The sequence below is a fragment of the Bidens hawaiensis genome, unplaced genomic scaffold, assembly GCF_021521415.1.
Source record: "Bidens hawaiensis isolate Kalapana, Puna unplaced genomic scaffold, B.hawaiensis_p1.1 tig00033551_1, whole genome shotgun sequence".
In the NCBI taxonomy this organism is placed as follows: Eukaryota; Viridiplantae; Streptophyta; class Magnoliopsida; order Asterales; family Asteraceae; genus Bidens; species Bidens hawaiensis.
The window spans coordinates 178760-206618 of NW_027495761.1; the positions used below are offsets into that span (position 1 = coordinate 178760).

At 34.7% G+C, this 27859-nt stretch overlaps 1 protein-coding gene and 1 long non-coding RNA gene across 2 annotated transcripts; one reads left to right on the plus strand and one right to left on the minus strand.

Annotated features, from left to right (window-relative positions):
- Positions 1-18574: 18574 nt before the first annotated feature.
- LOC143585077 (putative pentatricopeptide repeat-containing protein At3g23330) lies at positions 18575-24927 on the minus strand (the record flags this gene model as incomplete). Its single annotated transcript, XM_077066951.1, has 2 exons — positions 18575-19286; positions 24437-24927. Coding segments are annotated over 2 exons (1203 nt in total), but the record flags the coding sequence as incomplete, so codon positions are not given.
- LOC143585084 (uncharacterized) lies at positions 20390-21216 on the plus strand. The gene is made up of 5 exons (XR_013144489.1): positions 20390-20502; positions 20586-20668; positions 20747-20902; positions 20979-21053; positions 21152-21216. It is a non-coding gene; the product is annotated as an uncharacterized LOC143585084 (long non-coding RNA).
- Positions 24928-27859: the final 2932 nt, after the last annotated feature.

Sequence of the window (27859 nt, forward strand, 5' to 3'; positions counted from 1 at the left end):
AGTTAAATATCTCTTTAGGTCCTTTAGGAGCACGACTAGCAACCGTTTTTCCACGACGAAAATCTGATATATGATAACGAATGTTGGTTCCTTTATATGGAGCAAGATAACCTCTAGTATTTGGATATCCAACATCAACAACGTAATATTTATCCACCATTTGCCTTTCTCCAAAAATCCACCATTTTCCTCTTATTAGTTATGCGTCAATAAGTTGTTAAACTGTTACAGTAATAAGTTGTCTCTTATTAATTATCCACCATTTGTCTCTTATTAATTATGCGTTTAATAATTTGTTAAATCTACCATTCATTAATTTGTTATAGTAATAAGTTGATTCAAGAATTATTAATCCATCACCATTTGAGAGCAAATGAGTAACATACATCCTTACACAAATAAGATAAAAAAACTATCATCAAATATGCTTCTTCAAATTAGCTTATATAAGCTAGTAAGCATAAGTTTAAAAGGCTAAGCCAAACACCAAGTTAAGCTTATTTTGTAAAAAAAGTTAAAAGAACTATAAACTTTGTTAAAAAAGCTAGGCCAAACAAAGCTTAATACTATTTTACACTAATAATCCTATTACATAATGTGAGATCCAAACTAACCTCAGGTTTGTTTTAATTAAAGCTTGATAAAACCGCAATTGACAGGATCCAACCTGACCTCTGGTCATTGTTGCCAGTGACAGTTGAGAGAGAGAGAGAAGCGGCATTCGATATTAGAAGTCATAGGTTGTATTGGCGACGATGCAATCGATTTCAAAGTAGGCGTCATGGGAGCGTTTACAATTTGAAAGATAAAGTGATGTCGTTTGTTTGATTAAAATCAAATCTGGAAAAGGAGGATGATACTTGAGAGTGGGGTAAAATCGTAGAGAACCGTACCACTGCACAGAGACTGTAGAGTATAAAAGGTTTTATATATAATTATAATTAATATATAGAATAGATAAAGAAGTATAGACTTGTACATTAATGCATCAATGAATTGTACATTATATTTCAGGCTTCGGTTTTGAACAATATTTATATCGAAACGTTGACAAAAATAAGCACGTCGCGGTGGTGCGTTTTGATTTTTTTAAAAACATAACATATTAAAAGATATAAGAAGAAAACAAAAAAAATAATAAGTTGTCAAAAACATGAATAAAGATAATGGGTTAAAATTGTAACTATTGTTTAAATTGATTAAAGCTTAGGGGGCAAATATGTAACAAATATTTTAGAAATCAAATGTTATGGTGGGTAACGTGAGCAAATGACACATCTATCTCTTAAAAGTCTTAATTTCATGCATTGTGTTTTGTACATTGAGCAACAAAAAAGGTATCTTTTAAAATTTAAGAGGTCTCTAACTTGTGTATTATATATAGTAGAGAGAGAAGAAAAAAAAACAAAAAAGAAGTGAGTGGGCGGTTTGTCATGACATGATTGGTTAAACAAAAAGAAGGCAAGACTGTAAATGATAAGTTTAGAGGGGATAACCTTTTGATATGTTTTGTTTGATTTGTTATATAATATGACTTGCATATGCTAATTAGATTGAGTTTGAGTTTATCTATGGTTAAATTTATATGGATCACTCTGCTAAACATATATCCAGTTTTGTTAATGGATGTTTTGTATGTTTAAACAATAACTATATTGCTCTAAATTCTAACATAAGAACCCGCGTGTCACGCGATTACATTTAGTTTTCTTTATATATATATATATAGGGGATGGTTCAGAAGAGAAATCATTTTAGGGCGAGAAGTGAGGGAAATCAATCTGTGCCATTGATTTTGTCCAGTGACGGATATAGAACATAATTTTAGGGGTAGCGTAATTTTTTTTCCCCGTACATTAACGAAATTTTTTTTACATGTTTTGCGCGTATGGGTAGCCGGTTTTGCGTTTCACGCGTATGGGGGCCCAGTAACGTGTTTCGCACTTCCTCAACCTAGTTACGCGCTGCATGTACCGACATTAGATTATGTGTTTCGCGTTTACGCCCATTAACCAGTTTCGCGGGTCTGGTAATGCGTTTCGAGTGTACCGGCGCCCGGTAACGCGTTTCGCTCATACAACCACCTCGTTCTGCGTTTCACGCATACCGGGTCTAGTTTAGCATTACGCGCGTCTCCACGCCCGGTAACTTGTTTAGCACATACAAGTGCCTGGTTACGTGCTTCATAGCGGTGCACGATAACCCGTTTCATGCCTACCTTCACCCGATTATTTAAGTTGGGCTTTTAAGTTTTAATTAAATGGTAGGGTTTTAATCATCTTTGGCTTTTAAAACTTTAAAAGGTAAAGTTTTGGGCTTTTCAAAATTTTTGAGGCGTAGCGTAATATAATTTTCAGGGGTAACGTAATACATAAAACGTAAAGATTTCCACTTCGTCGGAAAAGTTGAGGGGTAGCGGATGCTACCCCTTCTTATAAGCTGCATCCGCCCCTGATTTTGTCTAATCAATAGTTCATAGCTATTATAAAAAATTTGTAATAAATAAGAAAAAAATATGGAAAGTTTTTAAGAGAAAGGACTTTTTGGTCTAAATGTTTTATAGGATAGTAAACGTATGTTGTCAATCAATTTTTAACATTTGACCAATAAATGCAAACTTTTCTTTTGTGTCTCTCTCCAATATTTTCCATTTTTTCTCAAATTTTCTTTTTTACTTCTCTACTACATATTCCTACAATTTAATTACAAAATTTCTTAGCACCTACATTAAGTACAATTACTTATTAAAACTTTTTATTCAAGTTCTTATTATTTACTTTCGGAAAAAGAAAATTCATGACAAATGATGGATGCGCTCATAGAATTTTCTAAATATATGAAATTTTGTAGCATAATTAAAGTTCTAACCTACACATTTGAAGTTTTAACCTACACTAACTGTGTAGGAAACATTCTACCTTATTTGTGTATTTTAATTAATTCAATGAAAAACAAATTGTTTGTAGAAAGCATTCTACCTTGTAGGAAGAATTCTAATTCTTAGAACTTGAGTAAATGTAAAAATTATTAATCGTACACAAATGTATGAGCCGATTATGTAGGTATTAAACATAACTATACTTGTGTGACTATCAGTATAATATGTATGATATATATTTCATATATAGAGATCCTTTATGAATATCTATAGATGATATAAACTAGTTTGTATGTATAAGTTAGTTGTTTGTGCTTAATATAGTAGTAAGATTGTTTTTGACATCTCATGTATGTAGGTTGTTTACTTTGTTTTGTAGGTGGTAACTATGAAACCGTGTAGGAATGTTTTTTTTAATTTTTTAATTTTAATGTTTAAGGAAACTCATATGTTGTGTAGAAATGTCGGGTTTATAGTTATTATGGTTGATTAGTATGTTAGATGCGTATGCTGTTGTGTGTTGTTGTGTAGGATAAAATAAGAAAAGAAAAAGAAAACTAAATTCTAGAAAGAAACATAAGTTTCATGTAATTGGAATTTTGGAGAATATGCATTAACACAACTATCAGAATTTTGGTTGGGAGACAAAAATTTTGAATTAAAATATGATAATAGTATTTAATAAAAAAATGTTTTAAAGATAATATATATAATATTGTTTTATAAGTTACCATATTTATGATATTTTAACAAAAATATAAGTCTTAACATTTTACTAACTTACCTTTACAATTAAATAAAACAAAAAGAAAAAGAAAAAACATGATTGGTTAATTGAGTATAGTATTATGCAATTTCATAATCGATTGATGAATCTAAATCCTTCTACACATCAATTTGATTGATTAAATCATCATTTTTTGATCAGTTTTGAAGATTCTTGATGTTCAACGACGTTTCATTTTTATTTTAGTTTTTGACTTTAGAGATTTCATACTTTAAGCTCTGATTAGGGTTTAGAAATTGGATGAGATAGACCGATGAGTTCAGAATTTGGATCATATTGGATTTGTAATCGACGAATTTGATCATGAACTAGTTTGGGTTATTTACGAAACTGCCGCTGCGTGTTTTTTAATCCAACGCTATGGAAGTTCGCGTATGTAATATACGATAAGATATTATTGTGCAATAACCCTCCCCTATATATATATATATTATAACACGATGTAGTTTGACCTTTTAAAGTCACTTTTGTTTTCTAAACTACCCCTGAGATCCAAAACCAGACTCGTAAACATGTACACGCATTACATCCATATATTCATAATCATAACAGAGAATTACATAACTTGCAGCAGATTTAAAGAAACAATATCATATCAAACCAACCGAACCTGGAACCAACTCCCAACTAAAAATCAGCATGTTAAGAGCAAACCACAGCTCGTTAACAACAAATCGTAGTAGTTAACAGCGAATTCAGCAAACATTCAGTGCGTTTCAGCTCATTTAACATTTCATTTCAGCAGTCCGTACATTTCAGTGCGTTAAACAGCTAGTTTCAGCAATTTTTAGCACAAAAATAGTGTATTTCAACACTTTTAAACACGTTGCAGCACCTAAAATTGCTTGTTTCAGCACGTTTTCACATAGTTTAGCACGTTTATCGATCAGCAAAAACAGCAGTTTCGGCGCGTTTCAGCAAGTTTTAAGTTCGTTTCGGCGCGTTTCAGCAAAAAAAACAGTGTATTTCAGCACTTTTAAACACATTTCAGCATGTTTCACACGGTTCATCATGTTTATCAGCAAAAGCAGCAGTTTCGGCGCGTTTTCAGCTCGTTTCAGCAAGAAAACAGTTCGTTTATCAGCAGTTCAACACTTAAAACAGTGCGTTGCAGCAGTTTTAACAGCAAATCAGCAACAAATCAGCAGGTTTTGGTAGGTTTCAACTCGTTTCATCATTTAAAATTGCTCGTTTCAGCGTGTTTTTTTTACCAGTTTTGCTGCAATTCAGCACATTTTGGTTCGTTTTGGCACGTAACCTGACAAGATTAAAACCCCTAGCGGTTTGACCCTTTTATATATTCTTTTTCCAAGATTGTAAATTTATATTGTCAGTATAATAAATATTGTTCAAGAATATAAATACGATGCGTATACATAATTGCATATTCCAAAAACAGAAATCAAAAACCCATGAAGCAAAATCCAAGAAAACAAAAACCCACAAATTATTAAGCAAGAAATAGAAAACCCATAAGAAAAATCCAAGGAATCAAAAACCCAGAAAATAAAAACCTTTCTTTAATAAGAAATCAAAAACACCTTAGAATCAAGGCTCACCTTCTCGATTAGGGTTCTATAATCGAACCTGAAAATGACGACTGAGGCGGCAACCGCCCTCATAAATCCTAAATATAACAGCCACCGCCACCTATTGCCGGAGCAGTTAAGGCCACCAAGTATCTATGGCCAAAATGGTAAAATAGAAAACAATCAGAAGAAAGACGAACAGGAAATCAAACGATGAAAGGTGGCAGATTTAGGGTTGGAGACTTGGAGTGATGGCAGGTGATTGTTGTATTACATTGGTTAGGGTTTCAATTTGAGAGCCATGAGAAAGGGGGAAAAGGAAACGTGAAGAGAGCTGCCATATAGACTTAAATTAATAAAGTGAGAGATATGAGATGTTTTGAGAGGTTCTAACCCGTTTTTTAACCCGTGACCCGTGGATAATATCCATAACCCGTAGGGTGGGGAGCAATGTGAGGGAGCCGAATGTAGGCAATTATATAGATTGATAGATAGATAGATAGATAGATGATAGATATTTTCATTTTATAAAACATCTTTTTATTTACTATATTATTATTTCTTCTATATAAGCGATTCTTGTCCCGTTAAAACGTAAAGAGAAATGTCACCACTCAAATATAATAAAACTCGACTAAAATACAAAAAAAGTTGTTTATCGGTAAAATTCTTTTTGGCAGACGGCGTGTGTATAGAGGAACAAATGTGCAACAATCAACGTTGGTGCAATGCTACATCATCTATGAAATCATATTCTTCTTTTATATATTTTTAAAGTATTCTTTTTTATTTGAGTAGTCTTTTATTATTCATGTTTAATGTATTTTTTGCAGTTTAATTATCTTATTAATTGTTTATTGGATTACATTGAAACAGAAGGTAAGCGGGCAACAAGCTGCGCCGTTACCCCTTTTTGAATCGCAATACCCAATCTTTTAAAAACTATATTTGCTGATCTTGGAGTCATAACATTACTATGCATGACCCGCTGAACACGGGTAAGTAGTTCCACAGCTTCAGGCGCGAGGAAACCAAAAGTGTCAAAAGCAAAAGGAATAATACGGAAATTAATAGGAAATAGATTATCTTATATACATTGCCAAATTTGTGTTTTTGTTAGTTAACAGTTAGAATATATAGTTGGTCCGACATTAATCCTCGAATATCCTAAATTTAACAAATTTGTGATTTTAGTTTTACTATTAACATTTCATTAAAATATTATAGTTTAAAACTTTAACCAAACAACAATCTTAGAATATCCAATTCTCTTTGTCAGATAGCCCGAGATACTACATCATTGCTCACGTAGACTCACATTGAAACAAATACTAAAACATATCGATCAGCTTTCGTTAGTAAGTCCATAATTACGTACAGGCTTAATTTGTAATATGTTCTTTAACTAATTATCAATGCTCATAATATGATAAAACTTTATTATACATATATTCCTAAACCACATTAACTCATCAATTTTTACTTATAACACAAATTGACCAAATCAGGCTTTATAATTAAGGGTAACAGTGGTTAGTGAAATTGATTAACCAGGAAATGTTTTCATAATTTCCACATACGTTTACATTAGTCAATCCATTAAACACACGTACGTTCCTTAACTTTGCACTAGTATATTCATGCATGTCAACATATATAATTGATACTTTCACAGCAAAAGTTAAAAAAATATATATATAATACATTATCATCGATCATACCCCATTCCCACAGCATAACGCCCCGGCCAGGGGTGAATCATAAGCATTTTACATGTTTTGATGTTTAGAGTTATCAAACTGTTTGATGTACCTAATTAGTAGAGATGATGTTATTATAATCAGAATTGCGGTACAGTTCTGGCTTGACTTGTGTTATGGGGATAAGTATAACTCATTTTACCTTATCAGGTTTCCAAGCTTGTTTATGTTGTTGGAAATAGTGGAACGGTTCGGTTAATTTAACGTGGCCGACCGAGTTACGAACCGTAAAAGTTACATCTTTGGCAACAAACTAAAATCCGCTTACATTGTTTAACCAGTAAATGACGAATATAACTACGAGGGAATTATTATTTATAATAGTTATAAATAGTATAGTTTATTTACTAAGTAAATAAACTTGTTCGGGCTTTAAACGAGTTGGACTTTAGAGGCCCGGTTAGGTTTTAATAATTATACTTATATATAATTATAACATTAAAAAAATAAAAAGATCATCTCTTGAAGAAGCAGAGACAGCCGCCACAAGCTCCAAAGAAGCTGGAGCTTTAGCTCCATGCATTTGTTGGTTTTCACGTAAGAAAACAAGCCAACCGCCACCTCGTTTAAAGGCCGATCATCACCACCGCAACACAGCCACCACCACCATTTCACGCGCAGCCGCTTGCTGCTCTTGTTGCTCGCTGCTGCTGATCGGAAACCGCCGCTGCTACCGACAAAGGTTGTCGCCGCCGCTGTCCGGTTACTTGTTCGTTAACTAGCAACATTCATTGAACCTCGGTGTCTCAACCGGTTATTCATTAACCGAGGTATATATTATCTCATCGGTAGTTAATTATATATTGCTTAATATTACCGGCCTCGTATGGTTTTGTAACCGGATCCTGTCGGGTTTAGTTTCGGTGCTAATTACTCGTTTATATTCCGCTGCGTATGTATTAATTAATAAGATTAATTATTATTTGTCATGTTTATTAAACCGGTTTTAATAAATAAAATTTTGACTGATCACTAATGAAATCCAACATATGTGGCCAAAAGGTAGTGTGGCAGAATGGTTATATGTGTATTGACGGGGTCATGTGCAGCACTTGAAATTGGTCTAGACCCCGGACTGGCTTTGCGCGCTGATATCGAGGAGTTACACCGGTGGTGTTGATCGACTTGGTGGATATAATTAAAGTGCTTGGCTACTTGTGGATCTGGAATGGAATAGATCGATCGAGATCCACGTCGGTGACTATCGGAAAGGTTTTAGAGTGTAATTTTGTGTTAGTTCATTGTTTTTTCTTTTTCTTTTTTTTTTAAAAAATTTTGGTGGACTGTTTGTTTGGCATAGTGACTTGCTATGCTTTTTGTGTTTTAATAATGCCTTGCCTTTCAAACAAAAAGTAATATGTTATAACGAGAGAAGTATTTGAGTAAGATTAGTATAGTTTTTCTAGTATAAATAAAAGGTGTAGGGTAATTGTAAAGTGTGGTTTTCGTGCTTACAAGTAAAATGTGTTTCTGAATTTTCAAATCTTAAAGATCAAATCATTTTTAGTATTTCTACGCTTTTTTAAGACAATCACGACTAAGAGTAGCTCAACTTACATGATTATAACGTGGTTGGAGAATATTTTGGATCAGAATGTTCAATTGAAGGTTGTGAAAGTGGTCGAATGACAAACTATCTTAAATCACAAACCTTGTCATGCTACTCCAAACAACATTTATGTCGAAATTTCAACATTAAGTTGTTGACAAGCCGTAGTGTCTTTCACCACCTTGTGATCATTGCTAAATGTGTTTTCAAAGTCGAGTTTGATTTCGACTTCAAAACCGCACCACATAATTTCTTGCATTGAGCTTTGTTCTGGTCACTTGGCATTTCACATAAATCAAAATTGCATCAAATAGCCTTGTTCCTCGATACATGAATATTTTCATAGCAGTTAAGTTGTTTGACAAAGAACCAACACCAACAAAAGATTGCCCATTTTTGGAAGCCATTGAGAGCAATTTTTGTATTTTATGGAATAAAAAGAATTGTGTGAGAGCTAATAATTAAACAAACACATCTAATCTAATACCTATTTATACTAACAAATGAGGGGCAAAAGCATAAAACAAACAAACAAACAAAGACGGTAAAAAATATCCGAAAACTGCTATAAAGACGCTAGGTGACGACCTGATCTCGATTCCAACAGTTATAACTGGTTCCTAGAATCGTTCCTACAATTCCGGTTCCTGGTCCATAAATTCCTAACCAATGCCAACTGTTTTCTTTGTTGGGTTGGTTTGAAACCGGTTCCAGAACTATGCTAACTATACAACTCTAAGCTGCAATAGTCCACAATCAATAGTTATTTTTGTTCTATAGCCAGAGTGAGTGAGTACTGGTAGCTAAATGTTGGCAAATTTCAAAGACTTTCATTTCCTAGCTCCAAGCCGTGGAATTCGCAATTCTTGCTCGTATGATCTACTAGAATGGGAGGCGGTGTAGTAGGTAGCTCGGGCGAGCTTGGGTGGGGGCAAGTAGAGCCCTGTCCACCCTCATCAGTTTAATATAGTTTTCATAATCATATTTAGTACATTAATTATTCCACAAATTTCACTACTAAAAAACTGGGTCATTTCCGACAAAAAAAAATTCATAGGTAAATTGTCGGAAATGGTGATTAGCGAGAAAATACCGATGAAAGGCGTTTGTTGGAAAAAACCTTCTAGGAAAAACTTTTCGAGTAATTTCCCACAAATCTTCTCACAATATATCGACAATTGTGGTTTGTCGCTACCTTTGCGACAAACTAACGAGGACCAGAGTTTTAGATTAATCCAACCATTTAGCGAGAAACTAGTCACAAAACATAATTTTATTAATCATTAAATTAAGTCATAATAACAATTAATTTGATTTTATTTCCGACGATCTTACGACAAATCATATTAATTAAATATAAGACAATTTTAAGTGTACAGGCCAACTTCCGACAAAAAAAAATTATTTTATTATTATTTTTTTTGTTTGATTTTTACAGATGAATTTCCAACAAAATTTAATTTTTAAACGTACAGACCAACTTCCGACAAAAAAAATTATTTTATTATTATTTTTTTTGTTTGATTTTTACAGATGAATTTCCAACAAAATTTAATTTTTAAACATACAGACCAACTTCCGACAAAAAAAATTATTTTTTTTTGTTTGATTTTTACAAATGAATTTCCGACAAAATTTAATTTTTAATTTATTATTTTTTTCTGACAAAAAAAAAACTAAATTATTTCTTCAAAAATCTAATAGAAAAGGCTAAAATTCCAGAAAAACAAAAACACAATTTAAATTAAGTGAATCTTTTACAATGACCAAACAAATTACAATACCATTTGTTTTAACGGGTCAAAATACCAAACAAAATAACATAAGTTTAACATGTCAAAATACCAAAGAGTCAACAAACTACTTATCGGCAAGTTTTTTCAAAATTTCTTCAACCTGTTTTTGCAGTTTCTCGCGTTCAGCCCGCTCTTTTTCGCGCTCAGCCCGCTCTTTTTCTCATTCAGCCCGCTCTTTGTCCAAGTCTCTTTCCATTTGTCTTTGTAGCCTCTCACGTTCGGCCCGTTCTATTTCCGCTTCTCTTGCCATTTCTGCCAAGCGGTTTTCCATGTTTTGTCGAGCCTCCGTTTCTTGTTCTAACTTGGCTTGAACATCTTTGACCTATAAATGGTTAAAACATACATAATTAATACATATAATACATATTAGTTTACAAACTGTAATGCAAATCAAAATGCTAACTGGTACAGCAATTACTATTAGATGGAATACACAATAATATATCTATGTATTTGGTATTATGGTAAAATAGCAAATGACAGTGATGGCCTAATTTAAACAGCAAATTACCATGGTGCCCTTAGTCCATTTTATGCAGCAGATCTATGGTGTCCTTACCAAAAATGCATTACCTAATGCTAGAAAACAAGTGCCAAATGACTAAAATAGGTGCATGTCAAACCTACACTATAAAGTAACAAACTGAGATCATGTTCGCTTAACCTTGAATGTAAACAAAAAGTTCACACATACCTAAAAAATACGAAGACAAACCTAAAATGCCTAAACTGCAAATATGTGACTTAACAACAATAATAATGATAATAATAACAATACCTCCCGTGACTGTAGAGAATCACCATGTGAAATAGACCCGTAAAGTGATGTCTGTGACCCGCTCACCACAAAATGTGGATCAGAAGATCCTATCTCAAACATCCGGCCACAAGTTTTGAAATGCAAACGCTCCCACACAGCAAACTCGTCTCGATTCAGATTCTGATCGTTATCCGTCCCGTACTCCTTCTCAAGTTCTTTTCGGAACAATGTCTACATTTTCATCAATGCAAAGCAAGTCACTTTGTAATCAAAGTTAATACAATTACATATATATATAAATGGTAACCTACAAATGATTCTTTTGATCGTGTTGTGACAAACTCTAACTGCTCCAAGTCATTAATATTGATTTCCCCGTTGCGCACTCTCTTTTTAGTCTCTCTGGTGGCTTGGGTATCAACAAAGACAAATTCATAGCCAACTGGTCCTCCCTTTCGTTTCTCCTACATATATATTGATAAGAATTAAATATACGACCAGTTACTAGAACTTCTAAATCTGATTAGCTTACCAGCCGGATGCGATGTTCATCAATGCCCATAGACCTGCCTGTATGTCGGGATAGATCATTTTTACGATTGTTTTTTCCAGCTTTCGATCTTTTTAACCATTTTTCGGTGTTCCAAATCTGCAATATTAAGAAAAGACATATATGCATAATATATATAAAGAACATGAAAATTCAATAAAAAATCATTAACTGTTAGCACCCTTACTTTACACCAACGTTTCCATCTGTCATCAGGAACTTTATCGGGCGGATAATTACAAATTATATCGAATCTATGTTTATCATCCTCGATAACATGATTGTCCTCCCTGGCTTTCTCTTTTGACTCTTCTCTTAGGTCACTCATCTTATCTGGATAACGATCCTTAAGAACATTAACGAATCCCTCAAAAATGTGCTGGTCATCTCGTGGATCCCATCTCCATCGTGTCTATAAAAAAATAAAGATTAAATTAACAAATTAAAACAAATAATTGTAACATATACAAATGATATATTGATATTTACCCGAAAGGTATTAAACATATCCCTTAAAACACTATGTGGGATCTTTTTAAAAGTGATCCAATCTGCATCAAGTTTTTGATCTAGTATTTGACCAGCACTCCTATGAACAGATCCGTATCCAAACCTATAATATTGAAATAAACCATAATTATAATCAACACAATGAAAAATGTAAAAAAAAAAAAAAAAATTAGAAACATACTTTCTCCCTATGCGTGCAATCAGCCTATTATCACCAGCATCCGGACCACTAGTATTCTCAAAACTTGCATCCTCAAATCATCATCCTTACCACTACCATCATTCTCACAAACATCATCATGATGACTACCATCATCCTCATCAGAATCGTCCACTTCCTCATCCTCCTCATCTTGTACACTTTGTATCGCTACTCTGTTACGAAAATTACCCCAGCAATATCAGCCATTTCATCACCACTAGCAACACGACTATGACTACCAGCAACTCCTCCACCTTTACCACCACGTGTTATTACGTATCTCCCACAAGTTTGTCTATATTCTCCTTGATCAAGTTTTTTACCTTTACCTTTAGAATTGAACCCTTGGGATTCGCGTCGCCCTAAATTATCACGAGCACCATTACGAGAATCAGGCTCCTGAATACGAATACCTTGACTGCCACTACCAGCACGTTTCCCTGGAGCTACTTTTCCACCACGAATACGAACACGGCTACCACGAGTACCAGTACCACCACCATTATCAGCCATAATGTATACAACCTGCATTTAATAAAAAAAGCACAGTTAGATAAATAATAAAATATTAATAAGACATATGATTGGGAATAATATAAAGTGTAAGTGCCATATGATAAATGTCTAATAGTAATAAGTTTACAACAACAAACAATTTATCTTCCTAACAATCATGTTCGTCTTCGTCTAAAGAGTGGTCAGAATAAATCATTTCATCATCAGCAGCATCATCATTAGCGTCATCGTCATCATCATCATCTTCAGATAGTTCCTCTTGATCGATCATTTGCTCGGTTGTAGTGGTGTTCGCAACCCGATCCAAGCGCTCACTCCTAGTTACTATTTCTGGTAATTCAAACCGTTCATTAATATGAAAGGGTACATTTGCTTCCATGTTTTCACCGTTTAAGACTTCAGGTTCAGGTGTAGAAACCTCATAAATGTGACGGGCTTTTGTCTTGACAACCGCCCATAGATCTTTTGTATCACTTGTCACAGCAGGGTATGATGTGTAAAACACTTGTTCCGCCTGTGATGCCAAGATAAATTTGTCGTCACTTTTAAGTCGGGACTTGTGTTTGACATCAACTAACTTATTTTTTTGAACTACTACACCGTCTTTGTTATCAAACCATGTACATTTAAAGAGTACAACAGTGTGAGGCCCGTTGAAATCATACTGGAGCTCAAGCACCTCATCCACCAAGCCGTAATAGTCGGACACTTCATCGTTATACGTCTCTCCTCTCACGCATACACCACAGTTTGAGGTCATAAGTCCTTTACCATACTTTTGTGTGTGAAACTTATAACCATTTACAAAGTACCCATTGTATGATTGGACAAAAATTGATGGTTTTCTTGCTAATATCTCTAAATGCCTAGTGCTTCCTATCAACTAAGCCAATCTTTACCTACAATGAAGAAGACAAATGCAACGTGCTGGTTAATGGTGCACTAACATTAATCATTATGATTTAGTTAGATTTACTTACACGCTTTTCAAACCATTCAGCAAAGTGGTTATCTCTAAGAAGCGGGGTCGGCTCATTCGGATATAAAACTGGTGCCTCTTCATCGAACTCGTCGATATAAGGGTAAACTTCTTCACAATTTAGAAGAACATACGTGTGGGCCTTGTTTTGTTCTTCAAAGCTCATGCGTCTCTGCGTTCCACTCTTTTGATATAATTGTCTCGACGGAACAACAAATATGCTTAATCGAGAGCCAAGACTCGAAGAGTCGAGACGGTGTGGTGCAAAATTCAGTGGCTCTCGATTATGGCGTGTCTCAATTGTCTTGTCAAAGTAAAGAGAGCAATAGGTAGCGATTTCATTCACTAGGTGTTCCCTCGTGATTGAACCCACAATCCTTGCTTTGTTTCTAATTCTTCTTTTAATCAAGCCAAGCTTCCTACATTTAGAAATTAGTGACAATGTGTTAGGAATGTTGAACGAACCCAAGCATAAAGAATTCATAAGATTACAAACAAGTATGATTACCTCTCATATTGATACATCCATCTATATTGCACAGGACCACCGAGAAGAGCTTCATCGGCAAGATGTATAATCAAATGCTCCATTGAATCAAAGAAACCGAGAGGGAATATTTTCTCTAACTTGCATATAGTTACAACGACAGCGCGCTTCATGTTAACCAAGTCATCTACATGCAACATTTTTTAGCATAAGACCCGGAAGAACATGCACAACTCTGTCACAACCTCATATGTCTCTTTTGAAACAAAACCTCTAATAGCTAGTGGAAGTAACCGCTGCATAAACACATGACAATCATGGCTTTTGAAACTATGAAAAGTGTTGTCTTTGATTTTGACCAAACTCCCTATGTTTGAACCATACCCGTCTGGAAATTTAAGCCTTTTCGTCCAAGCACAAACTTTTTTAAGGTCATCTTTTTGTAAAGTGTAATCTCCCCTATGTACTTTCATCTTCCCATTGTTATCATGAATGGGATTTAAAAGATGTCGGTCACAAATAAGCTCACGTTGGTGCCCATAATTGTGTTAAACAAATTTTTGAATACATTCTTCTCGATATGCATCACGTCAAGGTTGTGTCGAATCAACAACTTAACCCAACACGGGAGCTCCCAAAAGATGCTTCTCTTTACCCAATTATGTGTAATCCCAAAACCAGGTGGTTTTTTATAAAATTCACTATTATGAGGTTCACCCTTATAAACAATGGGCAAATCTTTTACAGTCTTCCATATTTCTTCTCCCGTTGGATTTGGAATACATCTTACTCTCGAAACTGTTTTGTTTTTTAGAAAGTTAACCTTATCTTTCAAAAAACAATGTCGGCCAGTAAGATGTTGTCTATGACAGTCAAACCAACAAGGTTTCCCTCCAAACTGAAGCTGGAATGATCCTGATTCACTCGAGCAATATGGGCAAGCTAATTTACCATGTGTGCTCCAACCAGATAACATCACATAAGCAGGGAAGTCACTAACTGTCCATAGAAGTACTGCCCTCATTTGGAAATTGGTGTGTTGATGGGCATCATAAGTTTCAATACCATGGTTGAACAAATGTTTTAGCTCGTCTACTAAAGGTTGTAGAAAAACATCAATAGTTTGTCCGGGACTCTTCGGACAGGGAATGATCAAAGGAATTTGTAAGTATTGTTCTTTTAAGGCCAACCAAGGAGGTAGGTTGTAAACTGTGATAAACACCGGCCAACATGAATATGGGCTCCCGCTTGTATTATTTGGACTAAACCCATCAGTACACAACCCAAGACGAACATTGCGTGTCTCTTTTGCAAAATCAGGAAAGACCGAGTTAAAATGGTGCCATGCCTGACCATCACTAGGATGACTCATCTTTTCTGATGGATTACGATTTGCGTGCCAAGTCAAGTGTTGAGCCGTCTTTTTTGAATAGAACAGTCTTTGAAGCCTTGGTCCGATTGGCATGTAGGTCATCACAAAGTTAGGAACCTTCTTCCCCTCTTCCTTATATCTTTCTTCTTTGCATACTTTACAACGATCAAGATCAGCATACTGTCCATTGAATAGCATGCAATGGTTTTGGCATGCATGAATTTGTTGTGATGGTAACTCTAGTGGCTTCAACATCTTCTTGGTCTCATAAAAGTTTGTAGGTAGCTTGTTAACATCAGGCAGAACATCTTTGATGATCGGAAGTAGTTTATCAAATGTTGAGTTGGAAACATTGCATTCTGATTTCCAATTCAATCATCTCGTGGTGATTGAATTGGAAATCAGAATGCAATGTTTCCAACTCAACATTTGAGATGATTGAAAACTTAGAAGTTTTCTATTTTTATAGTTTAACTTCTACAAGAAAACTTAGAAGTTTACTTATCCACAACTACAAGAATTCAAATAATTCGACTTCTTTATGAACACAACCCTAAACAGCTTATCCACAAGAATTCAACTCTAAACAGCTTATCCACAATAAAACTTAGAAATTTTCGTATTAACAAATAATTCAGCTGCTTGATGAACACAACCAAGAGACGTACCTCGAAAAGGATTTATGCCACAAGAAATTAAACCTCAAACAATGTCCACAATACGGTGCAGCGAGATAGGGATTAGGTGGTGGGAAGAGGCGGCAAGGGTTTTGTGAAGTGAATTGAATTGAAGGCTCCAGGGTTTTAATTTTACTTAGCGCCAACTGGGTTTTGTGTTGGGAAAAATCCAGAGTTTTGGGTTTGTCAATGGTTACCTTTATAGATATTATTATGGGAAATACATCAAGCGAAGTTGTTTAAGTGGTAAGTTTTGTCTGAGTTGTGATACTAAACGGTGGTTCGAAACCCACCCCTCACACCATGTTTTCAGAAAACCTGTTTTATCGGAAATCTTCATATTTTCTGAATACTTTCCGACAAAAGAAATAAAAATATGTATTATCAATTATAAAATAAAAGGAGTATTGTCTAGGGGTGAAAACGAGCTTGGCTCGTTTAACTTATACTCAGCTCGAGCTCTGTTTTCAAAGCTCGAGCTGAGCTCGATTCGAGCTCTATTTTCAAAGCTCGAACTTAGCTCGTGAGTAGATTTTCAAGCTCGGCTCGTTTACTAATTATTAAATATATATGTCAAAAAATTGTATAATTGATAGGTTAGTTTAGACTGGCGAGCCGGCTTGAGCTCAGTAAGCGAAGCTCGGGCTCGTGCTCGTTTATTAAGCAACCTTACTTTTAGGCTTAAGCACAGGCTCAGACTCAATTAAGCCCAGCTCGATCGAGCTTTTTAACGAGTTGATCTCGAATAGCTCGGCTCGTTTGCACCCCTATTGTTGTCCATATTTGACGGAAATCCAACAAAAATATAGAAAAAATAAATAAATTTAGCAAACAAGCTATAGAATTATATGAAATATACAAAAAAATATTTGCAACTGACACACTTATACGCATACATACGTTAACGCATGCACGCACACACGCATTCATAAGTATATATACTCATACAAATACATGCTCTATGGCTAAACGCTGTGGCGTAACGTCGGGGCGCCACCACCATTCATGTGAGAGGTGTCTGCCACGTCACCCCCCCTTTTCTACTATTAGACACACCAAGACATGCATAGTTTCTTACGCACACATACACTACCAACACATATGCATACAGATACTAGCACACACACATGTACACATACAGATGCTAACACACACGGATACACACATAGACACTCCTACACGTACATACACTAACACATATGCACGAACGCATATGAATACGCATACATTAATACATACTTATAACATACACTCATCATCCATATGCCTATACTCATACACATACGTACAATAACACACGCACTAACACAAACAACACATATGATACATGCCATACACACATACACTACTAACGCCTACGTATACACACACTCATACACATAGTCACACATATACGCATACACACTCCTACACGTACGTACACTAACACATATTCACACATGAACGCATATGCACGTACAAATATGTATACGCATTATGTAAATAAAAATAATATTCTTTTATTACTAAAGTATTTAATTAATAATGTTATTATAAATTATAAATTATGTTTTAAAAATTTGTATAAAATGTTATTACTTATAATTAATATGTTTAATATACTAAAGTATTAAATTATTGCTACTAGTAAAATAATAATTTTTTTGTTTTTTCTAAATAATCGATTAGATTTGTTGAAAGTTAATAAAATAACTCAAATAATTGTTTTAACATTTGTTGGAAAATTGTCGGAAACTTACATATTTCCTGCCATGTTCCGACAAAGGTTAAAAAAATATTAAATTTTTAGTTATTTTGTTGATCGATTAGATTTATAAATGATCATTATAGATAAAAATAATAGTATTTATAAACTTTGTCTGAAAATTGTCGGAAGTCTTTAATGCTTTCGACAAGTTTCCGACAAAATTTAAAAAATATTATTAATTTTCTTATGTAAGTTATTAGATTTAACATGTTAATAAATAAATGGCAAATTTGTCGGTAACATGTTGAAATCATTTGAATACTACCGACAAAATTACGAGAAAAATTAATTTGTGGGTATTTTGTCGAATGATTGTCGGAAAAAACAGTGTTTATTTTTCTAATTTTTTTTGTCGGAAAATTTCCGCTAATAAGTGAGAAATTGAGTTTGTCGGTATTTTGTCAGAAAAATTTGTAGGAAACTTTCCCCTTTTCTAGTAGTATTCAAGAAAAAAAAATGACATAAATTACTCTACTTAGACATAAATTTCCATTGCAACAGACGAGCTCTCCAACATTGTATGCAACTTATCCAATTCAATACGAGTCCTATCATTATAAACAAACCGAAAAACCCGACCCTCTAACTCAATCCAACTACATGCGACATCTTTAACCCCACGACGCGTTAACAATGTTCCAACATTAGCTGCGTCGGCCCACATACCTCTTGCTGCAAAAATCTTTGATTGAAGCACACAAATCCCAGCATTTAACTTGCGAGTACCAACAAGCTTTTGCGCCACTAATTCACCTAACTCAAAATTTTCATAAACTCTACAACAACTTAATAATGTTTCCCATGTATATGATGGAAGCTCAACTGGCAACTGTTTAACCAACTCATATGCCTCTGTTAACATCTCATTTCTACCAAGAACATCAATCATGCACGCATAATGCTCGGCTTTAGGGACTATTTTCCACCTTTTTTCCATTGATTTGTAGCATTCCCAACTCTCTTTAACCATACCCGAATGAGCACAACCGGTTAATAATCCTAGAAAAGTCAAATCATCGGGTCGGTAACCAGATTCTGTCATCGAAGAAAACAGTTTTAGGGCTTTTAAACCCGACCCGTGACACGCATGTGCCATAATCATCGCGTTCCATGAAATTGTGTCTTTTTTTATGGGAGTTTCAAAGATTAAATTAGCATTGTTTATAAACCCGCATTTGGAATACATGTATATCTATATCTATATTATTAAGCATATAGACGTCCTTTCATATCCTTGTTTCTCTCACCTTAAGACACCTTAATATTTATGACTACCGGCTCCTTAATCCTCCTCCGGCCACCTTCCGGCACCCTTTAAAGCGACTCACCTGCACCATTCAATTGCCATCAGTTACCAACCCATTGAAGACGTTGTTCAATCGTTCCCCATACCAGGGTTACAAATCGACCCCTACGGCTCCTGCTCTCATTGATTTCGTCTTGGAGGTTTGTAGGGCCACAAACCTTCGTGCATTTGCTAATTTCTATCTTCTAAATCAAATGAGGTATGCCTTTTGATTTTGATTCAGTTTGTTTTGGTTTAATTTAAGCTTCTTAAAGACGGTAAGTTAAACCCAATCCATTTCTATTAAAACCGTTCAATTGAATGCTTTATCGGTTTCAGTTTCATCATCAATTGACCTTCTCCATTCAACCTAAGTTCCTTTGTGGTGCATCAATCTCCAGCAACGCGTCTCCCTCCCATTCATCTTGGATCATCGGTTATGCTATCCTCAATCCTTTCAAGGTAAGGTTAGTGATTAACATGCACATGTCGGTTGCACTCACTTGTTCTATTCAATTCCAGTTCAGGTCTGACTGGATCCATTTATGACTGAGACATAGTGCCCTATTTTCAATCACAGAGGTCTATTTTATCATTCAGTTGCTCCTGTTGAAACTCAGTTGCTTTTTTAAAATTACTCTGGTAAATAGTTTATGTGCAAACCAGGTCTTTGATCAAATCCGAGAATGAAAACAGTTATGTATCACAGTTTAGCAAGATATTTTTTGGTTTATGTGCGCATGCATTTTAATAAATAATGGTTAATGTTGATGATCAAAAGAAGGCCTAGGACTTGTATTATGAAGAGTTGGATAACCACTTGGTTATGTTCCAGCCTGATCTGGATTCGGTTGGGATCTTTGCCATTTCACAGGGTTGTAGTGGAGTGGCAGCTTGAGCCTGCGGTCTTGTAAGTTTAGAGCCCACAAAGGTAAGACCGATATCATCATGTTCTTTTTCAGAAGCTAATTTGAAGTCTGATTCTAATATTTTAATTTTTTAAGATTGTGGAGATTCTTAAAGATCATACATCTTGGTATCGAGACTGCCGGAATCTTGAAGTTTTCACAATGTTACCTGCCGGAAATGGTGGAACTATTGAACTTGTTTATACACAGGTGAATTGCAATTACTTTAATGTCTATGCAGCTCATTAGTTTTGGTTTAAATTGGCTTAATTGGTCTTTAAATTTTCATTTAGGTTTATGCTCCAACCACACTGGCTCCAGCACGAGATTCTGGAATTTGAGATACACTACAAGTTTAGAAATTGGTAGTCTTGTGGTAAGTTAATTTAACCATTAACAATTCACTATTATCTTTATTAGAAATTTACCTATGATGCATATGTTGTTCTTTAAGGTGTGTGAGAGGTCCCTTTTGGGCTCTGGTGGTGCCCCGAGTCCTGCATCCCCCGCCCAATTTTTAAGGGGGGAAATGCTTCCGAGTGGTTACCTGATTAGGCCGTGTGATGGTGACGGTTCCATAATTCACATAGTTGACCACTGTACCCTTGAGGTGACAACAAGACTCTTTTTGTACCTTATCGCCAATTTTAAGAAAAATTATTTAGAAACCGTTATTGATTTTGTAGCCGTAGAGTTCCCCAGAGGTTATTCGCCCACTTTATGAATTTTGTAAAGTTGTAGCACAGAAGATGACCATTGCAGTTAGTAGAATCTTATTATCATTTGATTGTTGTCAACTTGTTTTATTACAACCAGTTATTTAATGTGACACGAATGATAGTAATTGTTTTCGCTGTAGGCCTTGCGCTATATTAGGCAAATAGCTCAAGAATCAGGCGGAGAAGTTGTTTATGGACTTGGAAGCTAAAGATTAAGCAGGTAGATAATTTATGTAATGAATCTTATTATTATTATTATTATTAATTTATTATTATTATTATTATTATTATTATTATTATTATTATTATTATTATTATTATCAACTTGCTGCTTAATGCTTATCAATGTTTGACCACTTAATATTTCTTCAGGCATTGTGATTGCTCCGGGGATGCTGTGGTTATGGCATTGGTTGGTTCTTGTAAGTGTAAAACAACAAGAAGTTTTTTACACACAGTTTAAATTGTATTTCATCAACTAAACTGACATTAATGAGTTGGCTCCCATGCAGGTTTTTGGTTGGTTTCTTCTTTGGGGCCATTCACTGGTATGTTGGAGCTTTCATACTACCTTTTGTGCTGGTGGATCACAGAGAAAAGCCGGGACTTGTTGCCTGCACCATAGCAGTGAGTTGGTTTGTTTTTTTATTGGCAGAAATAGATTAAATTAATTATGTGTTTTAAAAGTTTTAATGAGAATACAGATTAGAGTTACAAAATGGCAACACATGAGCTATTCTGTGATTACCATAATGTGAAGTTAACCCTAACCCTTGGAATACAAACAAAGGTAGCATAACAACTTGTAACCTATACATGGAAATCACTGAATCAGTGTGTATAGTTATAAACTTGAGTTGGATTGTTTGATTTAACTGCAAAGGACAGCAAGCGACACTTGAATCTAAATTACTTAGCTTCCTCATAAACACTAATTTTTTTTCACTTTAACTGATGAAATGTTTCCAGATGATGCGCCTCTTATACCATCCGGTTTTCGTATCATTCCTTTGGATCCTAAATCAGTTGAGTTCACATTTACTCTTGGTTATTTTAACTTTTAAGATTTCTCGACTTTTGTTGACCGGAACTTTTTTTTGACCAGTTAACCCAAAGGATGCAACGGGAACGACACACCGGACTCTTGACTTGAATTCAAGTCTAGAAATAGGCCAGTCAGCAAACCACGGTCCATATCATCATCATCATCATCGTACTCAGTATATCCCACCAATAGCAATGCTATGGTAGGGTCTGAGGAGGGTAAGATGTAGACAGCCTTACCTCTATCCCATAGGGATAGAGAGGCTGCTTCCGGTGAGACCCCCGGCTCGATAGTAGTTTTGCATCAAGCCTTGGACATAAGGCACATAGCACTCAATCATCGGGACACCGGCTGATCGGTGCATGTGCCCTTGTCTTTCGGCTATCAACGCCACCACATGATGCCTGATTAACCTTCCGCCACTTTTAACATTATTTTCACGAGATTAGTAAAATAACGTCAAAATTAGTGCAATTTGAGAACTTATGGGATCAGTCTTGACCATCGTTTTTCAGTTCCCGTTTGAGAACTTAGATGAAAGTGGATGGTTGAAAGAGATGCATATAAAGCCGAATTTGGCATTTTCAGAAGGTATTGAATCAGCAAAAAATGTTACACTGTTTAAAGCATTTTAGAAACCTTGTACTTGAGTTAACAAATAGGTAGCTTGCGTTGTTACTTGAATGACCTGTAGATTAATGCTTGTTTTCTTTATGTAATATGTATTTTTACTATCGTATGAAATAGAATATGTTTTTTTAGTTAGATTTCACAGTCGGTGTAACCTCTTTATGTTCTGCAATATATGAAAGTTCACCTCTAGACCCTACTATGAGTGGTGTTTCATACTTTTGTTTTGTTTCGTTTTTCTTTTTTTTTTTTTTGGTAAGATACGGATAAAACTCACTACGTTGCATACCGAAACGGAATGATTGTGTTGCACGAATAATAAATATTAAAGAAGCTATAGCATTAAGATTCAAGATTGTTTAGTGGCTTAGAAACTTGTATAAAGTGGTCCACATTACAAACAAATGAAAAAAAGATCACAATATATAATGCCTTCGACATATAAAATAACAAATTAAATAATGTTCTTTCTCCTTGATTAATATTCTCTTGAAGCTTTCTCAAAGAATTTTGTGCTCATTTACTAACACCAATAATGCATTGTCTATTGTGTTAAATTTTGGTGTTCAAAATAAAGATCTCAAATTGTAGTGAATTTAGTTTCTCCGCCTTTTGGTGAATTAGCAACTCGATTTTATGTTTAAGTTTGTAGTTTTGTAGTTACGGAATATTTAACATGCAAATGAAGACAAAAATGACAAGTGTGAGAATAATTTGTGGCCACAAGAAAAATCCCTACAAAAATTCAAAAAAATAATTAAAAAAATTATAACTCAAAATATAAATAAAAATGAAAAAAATTAAAAATCCAAAATCTTTCCCCCGTCATTCATGTTCCGAAAACAAAAGGACGAAAAGACACAATGCCGAGAAAAAACACGATGTCGAAAACGAACAAAAAACACTATGATAAAAAACACACAATACATCGTAAAATATAACACAATGTTGAGCAATATAATGTAACATCAATAAAAAATAAACGATGCCTAAATAAAAGACAATCTTTTTTCCTCAACATCGTGTCTTCTTTTTTTTTAAGACGAGGAAGACGGTAGAAACATGTCAAGGAAAAAGTACACGATATCCTTGAACTCGGGGATCCCCATTACCCATTACGTTACAAATGAAAAATTGTTTGTTATGGTTGGCACAACAATGAGATTGTGGGCCTCTCCAAACCATTAGGACACGTCTATCACATGAATTGGTTTACCAGCGAAAAGGGGGTAGTCTTCACTTTGACCCTTGTCTCTCATGCTATTTAAGTTTGTTAATGCCTTATGGTTTTCTTATTTCCCGTCACATTCCTACATGTCAATTTGTAATGCCACAAATAAAAACTTTTTGTTTCTGAAATTTAAGTATATATCCATATGCCGCCAGTATGCATGTGCACAATCGAATCACGTATGGCCACCTTTTTACAATTCGTCATCCGTTTCATTTACTGATTAAATTTTAACTCTAACTACTCACCAATTAACACATAGTCAATCCTTTATGTTAATTAAAAATCATAAAACCCATAAACCTAACTTATTAACAACTATTTCACAAAACACGATGCATCCAATAAATATGCATATGCTAATATTTTAGTGCGCACCACCGTATAAAAAACATCCAACAAACCATATGCACATGACGCAATGCGATCACACTGATAACCCATTACACACCACACCAAACATTACAAAACCAATACCAGGGGATAATTTGCGCGAACCCGCGGGCACTTCTGCTAGTAGATATTAATGAACTAATAACGGTTGAATCGTTTACATAGGCGCATTTGATTACACACGAGTGCATTGCTTTACCCAAACCATGTAGAGCAAGTGACCCACAAACAGATATTAAACCAGTGAATGCTACATGATCTGGTTTGATTCGGTTATGCAGCATTTGGGAGTAAAGATTGAAAGCCTCATCATTCTGAATCCCACAAATCATTATGTTCCAAGTGGTTTGATCTTTAACCGGAATCCTCTTGAAAAAGATTCGAGCTTTTACAACCTCGTTTTCTTGAACATACCCTTGAAGAATTGTGTTCCACGAAACTATATTGCGGTTTGGCATGTTCTTAAAAAGCTCAAAAGCATGTTCTAAACTATTATTTTTAACATACCCGCCCACGAAACTGGTGATGATTCCGGTGACCGACACAGCCGGTAATATCGGTTTGTTTGAACCGCTTTTAAAACATTGACGATTGAAGACTTGAACAAATTTGGGAACCTTTAATATATTACACCAAGCATTATTCAGATTTTGTTAAGTGTGTAATATTGAATATATTTTTTTAAAAAAACTTCTCCATTCCCACGCTTAGGCCTGTAAACGAATCGAATGTTCGGTGAACTGTTCGTGAACCGTCCGACGGGAAGTTCGTTTATGTTCATTTATTTAATAAACGAACGAACATGAACAATAAATTGTGTTCGTTTAATTAAACGAACGAACATGAACGCATGTTCCGTTCGTTCATTTATGTTCATGAACGTTCGCTTATGTCTGTTTATTTATGTTCGTTTATGTATTAATAGAAAATAATTAAATATTATCTGAATAGATCAACTGCTTAAATGTTTTATATTTGTTAATTTGTGTTCATTTAAGTGTTTTCATTTAAGTTTGTTTGTGTTCATTTACATTTGTTCATATATGTTCGTTTATCTTTGTTTAGTTATTTTCGTTTAGATTTTAAACAAATAAACATAAACGAACACAAATGCCCATTTTAAAATAAACAACGTGAATATAAATATTTGTTCGATTAAGTATCTCTGTTCTTTTAAAGTTAAATGAACGAACACAGACATGCCTTGTTCGTGTTCATTTGATTCGTTTACAGGCTTTCATTATTCACATTGATGAATAAATCGGTCTCAATCCCTAGGCTCTGCCGATTTTATTTGTGTTCGTTTGTGTTCATGAACCGTTCGTGAACACATTAATTTCCTTAATGAACGAAGGCGAACATAAAATCCCGTTCAGTAAGTGTTCATCGACCGTTTGTGAACACATTATTTTCTTAACGAACGAATATGAACAAGACCTTATTCGTGTTCGTTCGGTTCATTTACAGCTCTACCCACGCTTGTGCGTGAGATGGAGAAGCCCGTGGAAGGGGTGCGAGGTGAGAAGCCCACTAGTGAAGAGGGTGTTCGTCTCGATTATGGGTTTGGAATTTTTATTTGTTTTTTTTTCAATAATCATATGGGTGGCTTTTTATAGGTTGTATCATGTAAACTATTGTTTTATCCCGCGCGTTGTGTCACTGCAGTCTGGTTTTAAAAAGCACGCTTAAAGTGCAAAAAAGCGCAAAGCGCACTAAGGTGCAATCTCCATCACTTTTGTGTACATAAGGCACATTCTGTACAAGAAGCATAGCAGAGGTGCAAAAAGCGCACCAAATTAAGTCAGTATTAGTTACGTTCGTAACGACACCATAATTAAACCCAAAAAATAATTTCGTTGAATTAAAATATAAAAAGATTAACATATACAAAAATTAAATATTCAAAACGACGTGGGCGTTAGTAAACCCTAAACGTAGTAGATCTCGGGCGTTGTGACGCTGAGTAGACGTGAATTCGGTTGGTTGCATTCGTTATGGTACCAGAACATACTAAAACAAAAGGTTGGTAAAACCCGAGCGTTGTCGGTTTCAGGCGTTGCGTCGGTGAGTAGACAAAACCTGAGCGTTGTCGGTCTCAGGCGTTACGGTGTTGAGTTGAAGTGAATTCGGTTGGTTTCGGTTACTTTCGTTACAGTATCATAATAAAAACAAAAACAAAAACCAAATAAAAAAAACAAAGTTGATGTGACCCAATAATGGTCCACCACTTGACCCAATCGAAGCTTTCAGATTTAATTTTAATCTTATGTGATAATAATAATAATAATAATAATTAATGAATTATATGGATTTTAATTTTAATAATCTTGTTAGGAAAAGGCTCCGGGTATGTTTGGTAGGAAACATTTAGAAGCTTTAGGAGATTTTAGTTTAAAGCTTTTAAGAAAAAACTCATGTTTAATAAAAAGCCATGTTGGTTCAAGAAGCTTGAAGCTTTTAGGTTAATTAGGAGAAAAATAAAAGCTTCAAGCTTGAAGCTCCTACAATAGCGTTTAGAAAAAGCTATAAGCTTTTAGTATTTACAATTATTTAAATAACCCCCAAGATATATACATTTAGTATTATGTTTTTTTAATTATGCCTCTTTTGGTCATTTTATACATTTTATTAAAGCTCCAGCTATTCTGCCAAACACCTAAACATATCTAAAAACCTACCGCAACCCGTCACCAGCTAGTTTTGCCAAACATACCCTCTATATATTGCCCCAAATTCTTTATACTATTTATATACAATTAGGTTTTATCCCCTGTATTACTGGGGTTCTTTTCATTTTCCGTTTCTAATATTTAAATATTTTTTTGGATTTTAATTTTATTTATTGTAAGAAAATTAATAATATACTCAGGGCTTGACGAGAAAAGGGTTTCACAAATAAATGTGATGTTATAACCCGTTTAAAAGCTATCTGGGTTTGATGAGACCCATGACCCGCTTATTTTTTTACTATAAAATTGTTTCTTAATATAAATAATATCTTTTTTTTAAAAAAATTGGATATTAATTTTTGTACATCCCTATTTTATAGGATTTTCAATCAAATATTTGGTGAAATTAATTTTTAATATTATGAGATGTTATAACCCGTTTAAGTGTTATCTGGGTTTGGTGTAGGGATGAGCTCGGTACTGTACCGGTACTGAAAATACCGATCCCGAAAATCGCCAAATCTTGGTACCGGTACCGAAATATTCGGTTCAGTACCGGTACCAGGACGGTATTGGTATTGAAGGCAAAAATTCGGGAAATACCGGTACCGTACCATACCGATCCCGAAACTCAAAAATTTGGTACCGATTCGGTACCGACAGTACCAAATCGGTACCGGTACCAAGTACCAAATGCTCATCCCTAGTTTGGTGAAACCCAAACCCGTGAATTCGGATCAAATGCATGAGAAGCCTCCATTTACAAATAAAATAATCTGGTAGCTAAAAATAACGTAGGAAGCAATCAGAGAGCTTTTAAATGTTTCGGTTATATATATATTTAAGATAATATTAGTAGGTTCATGCGAGAAAAAGTTAT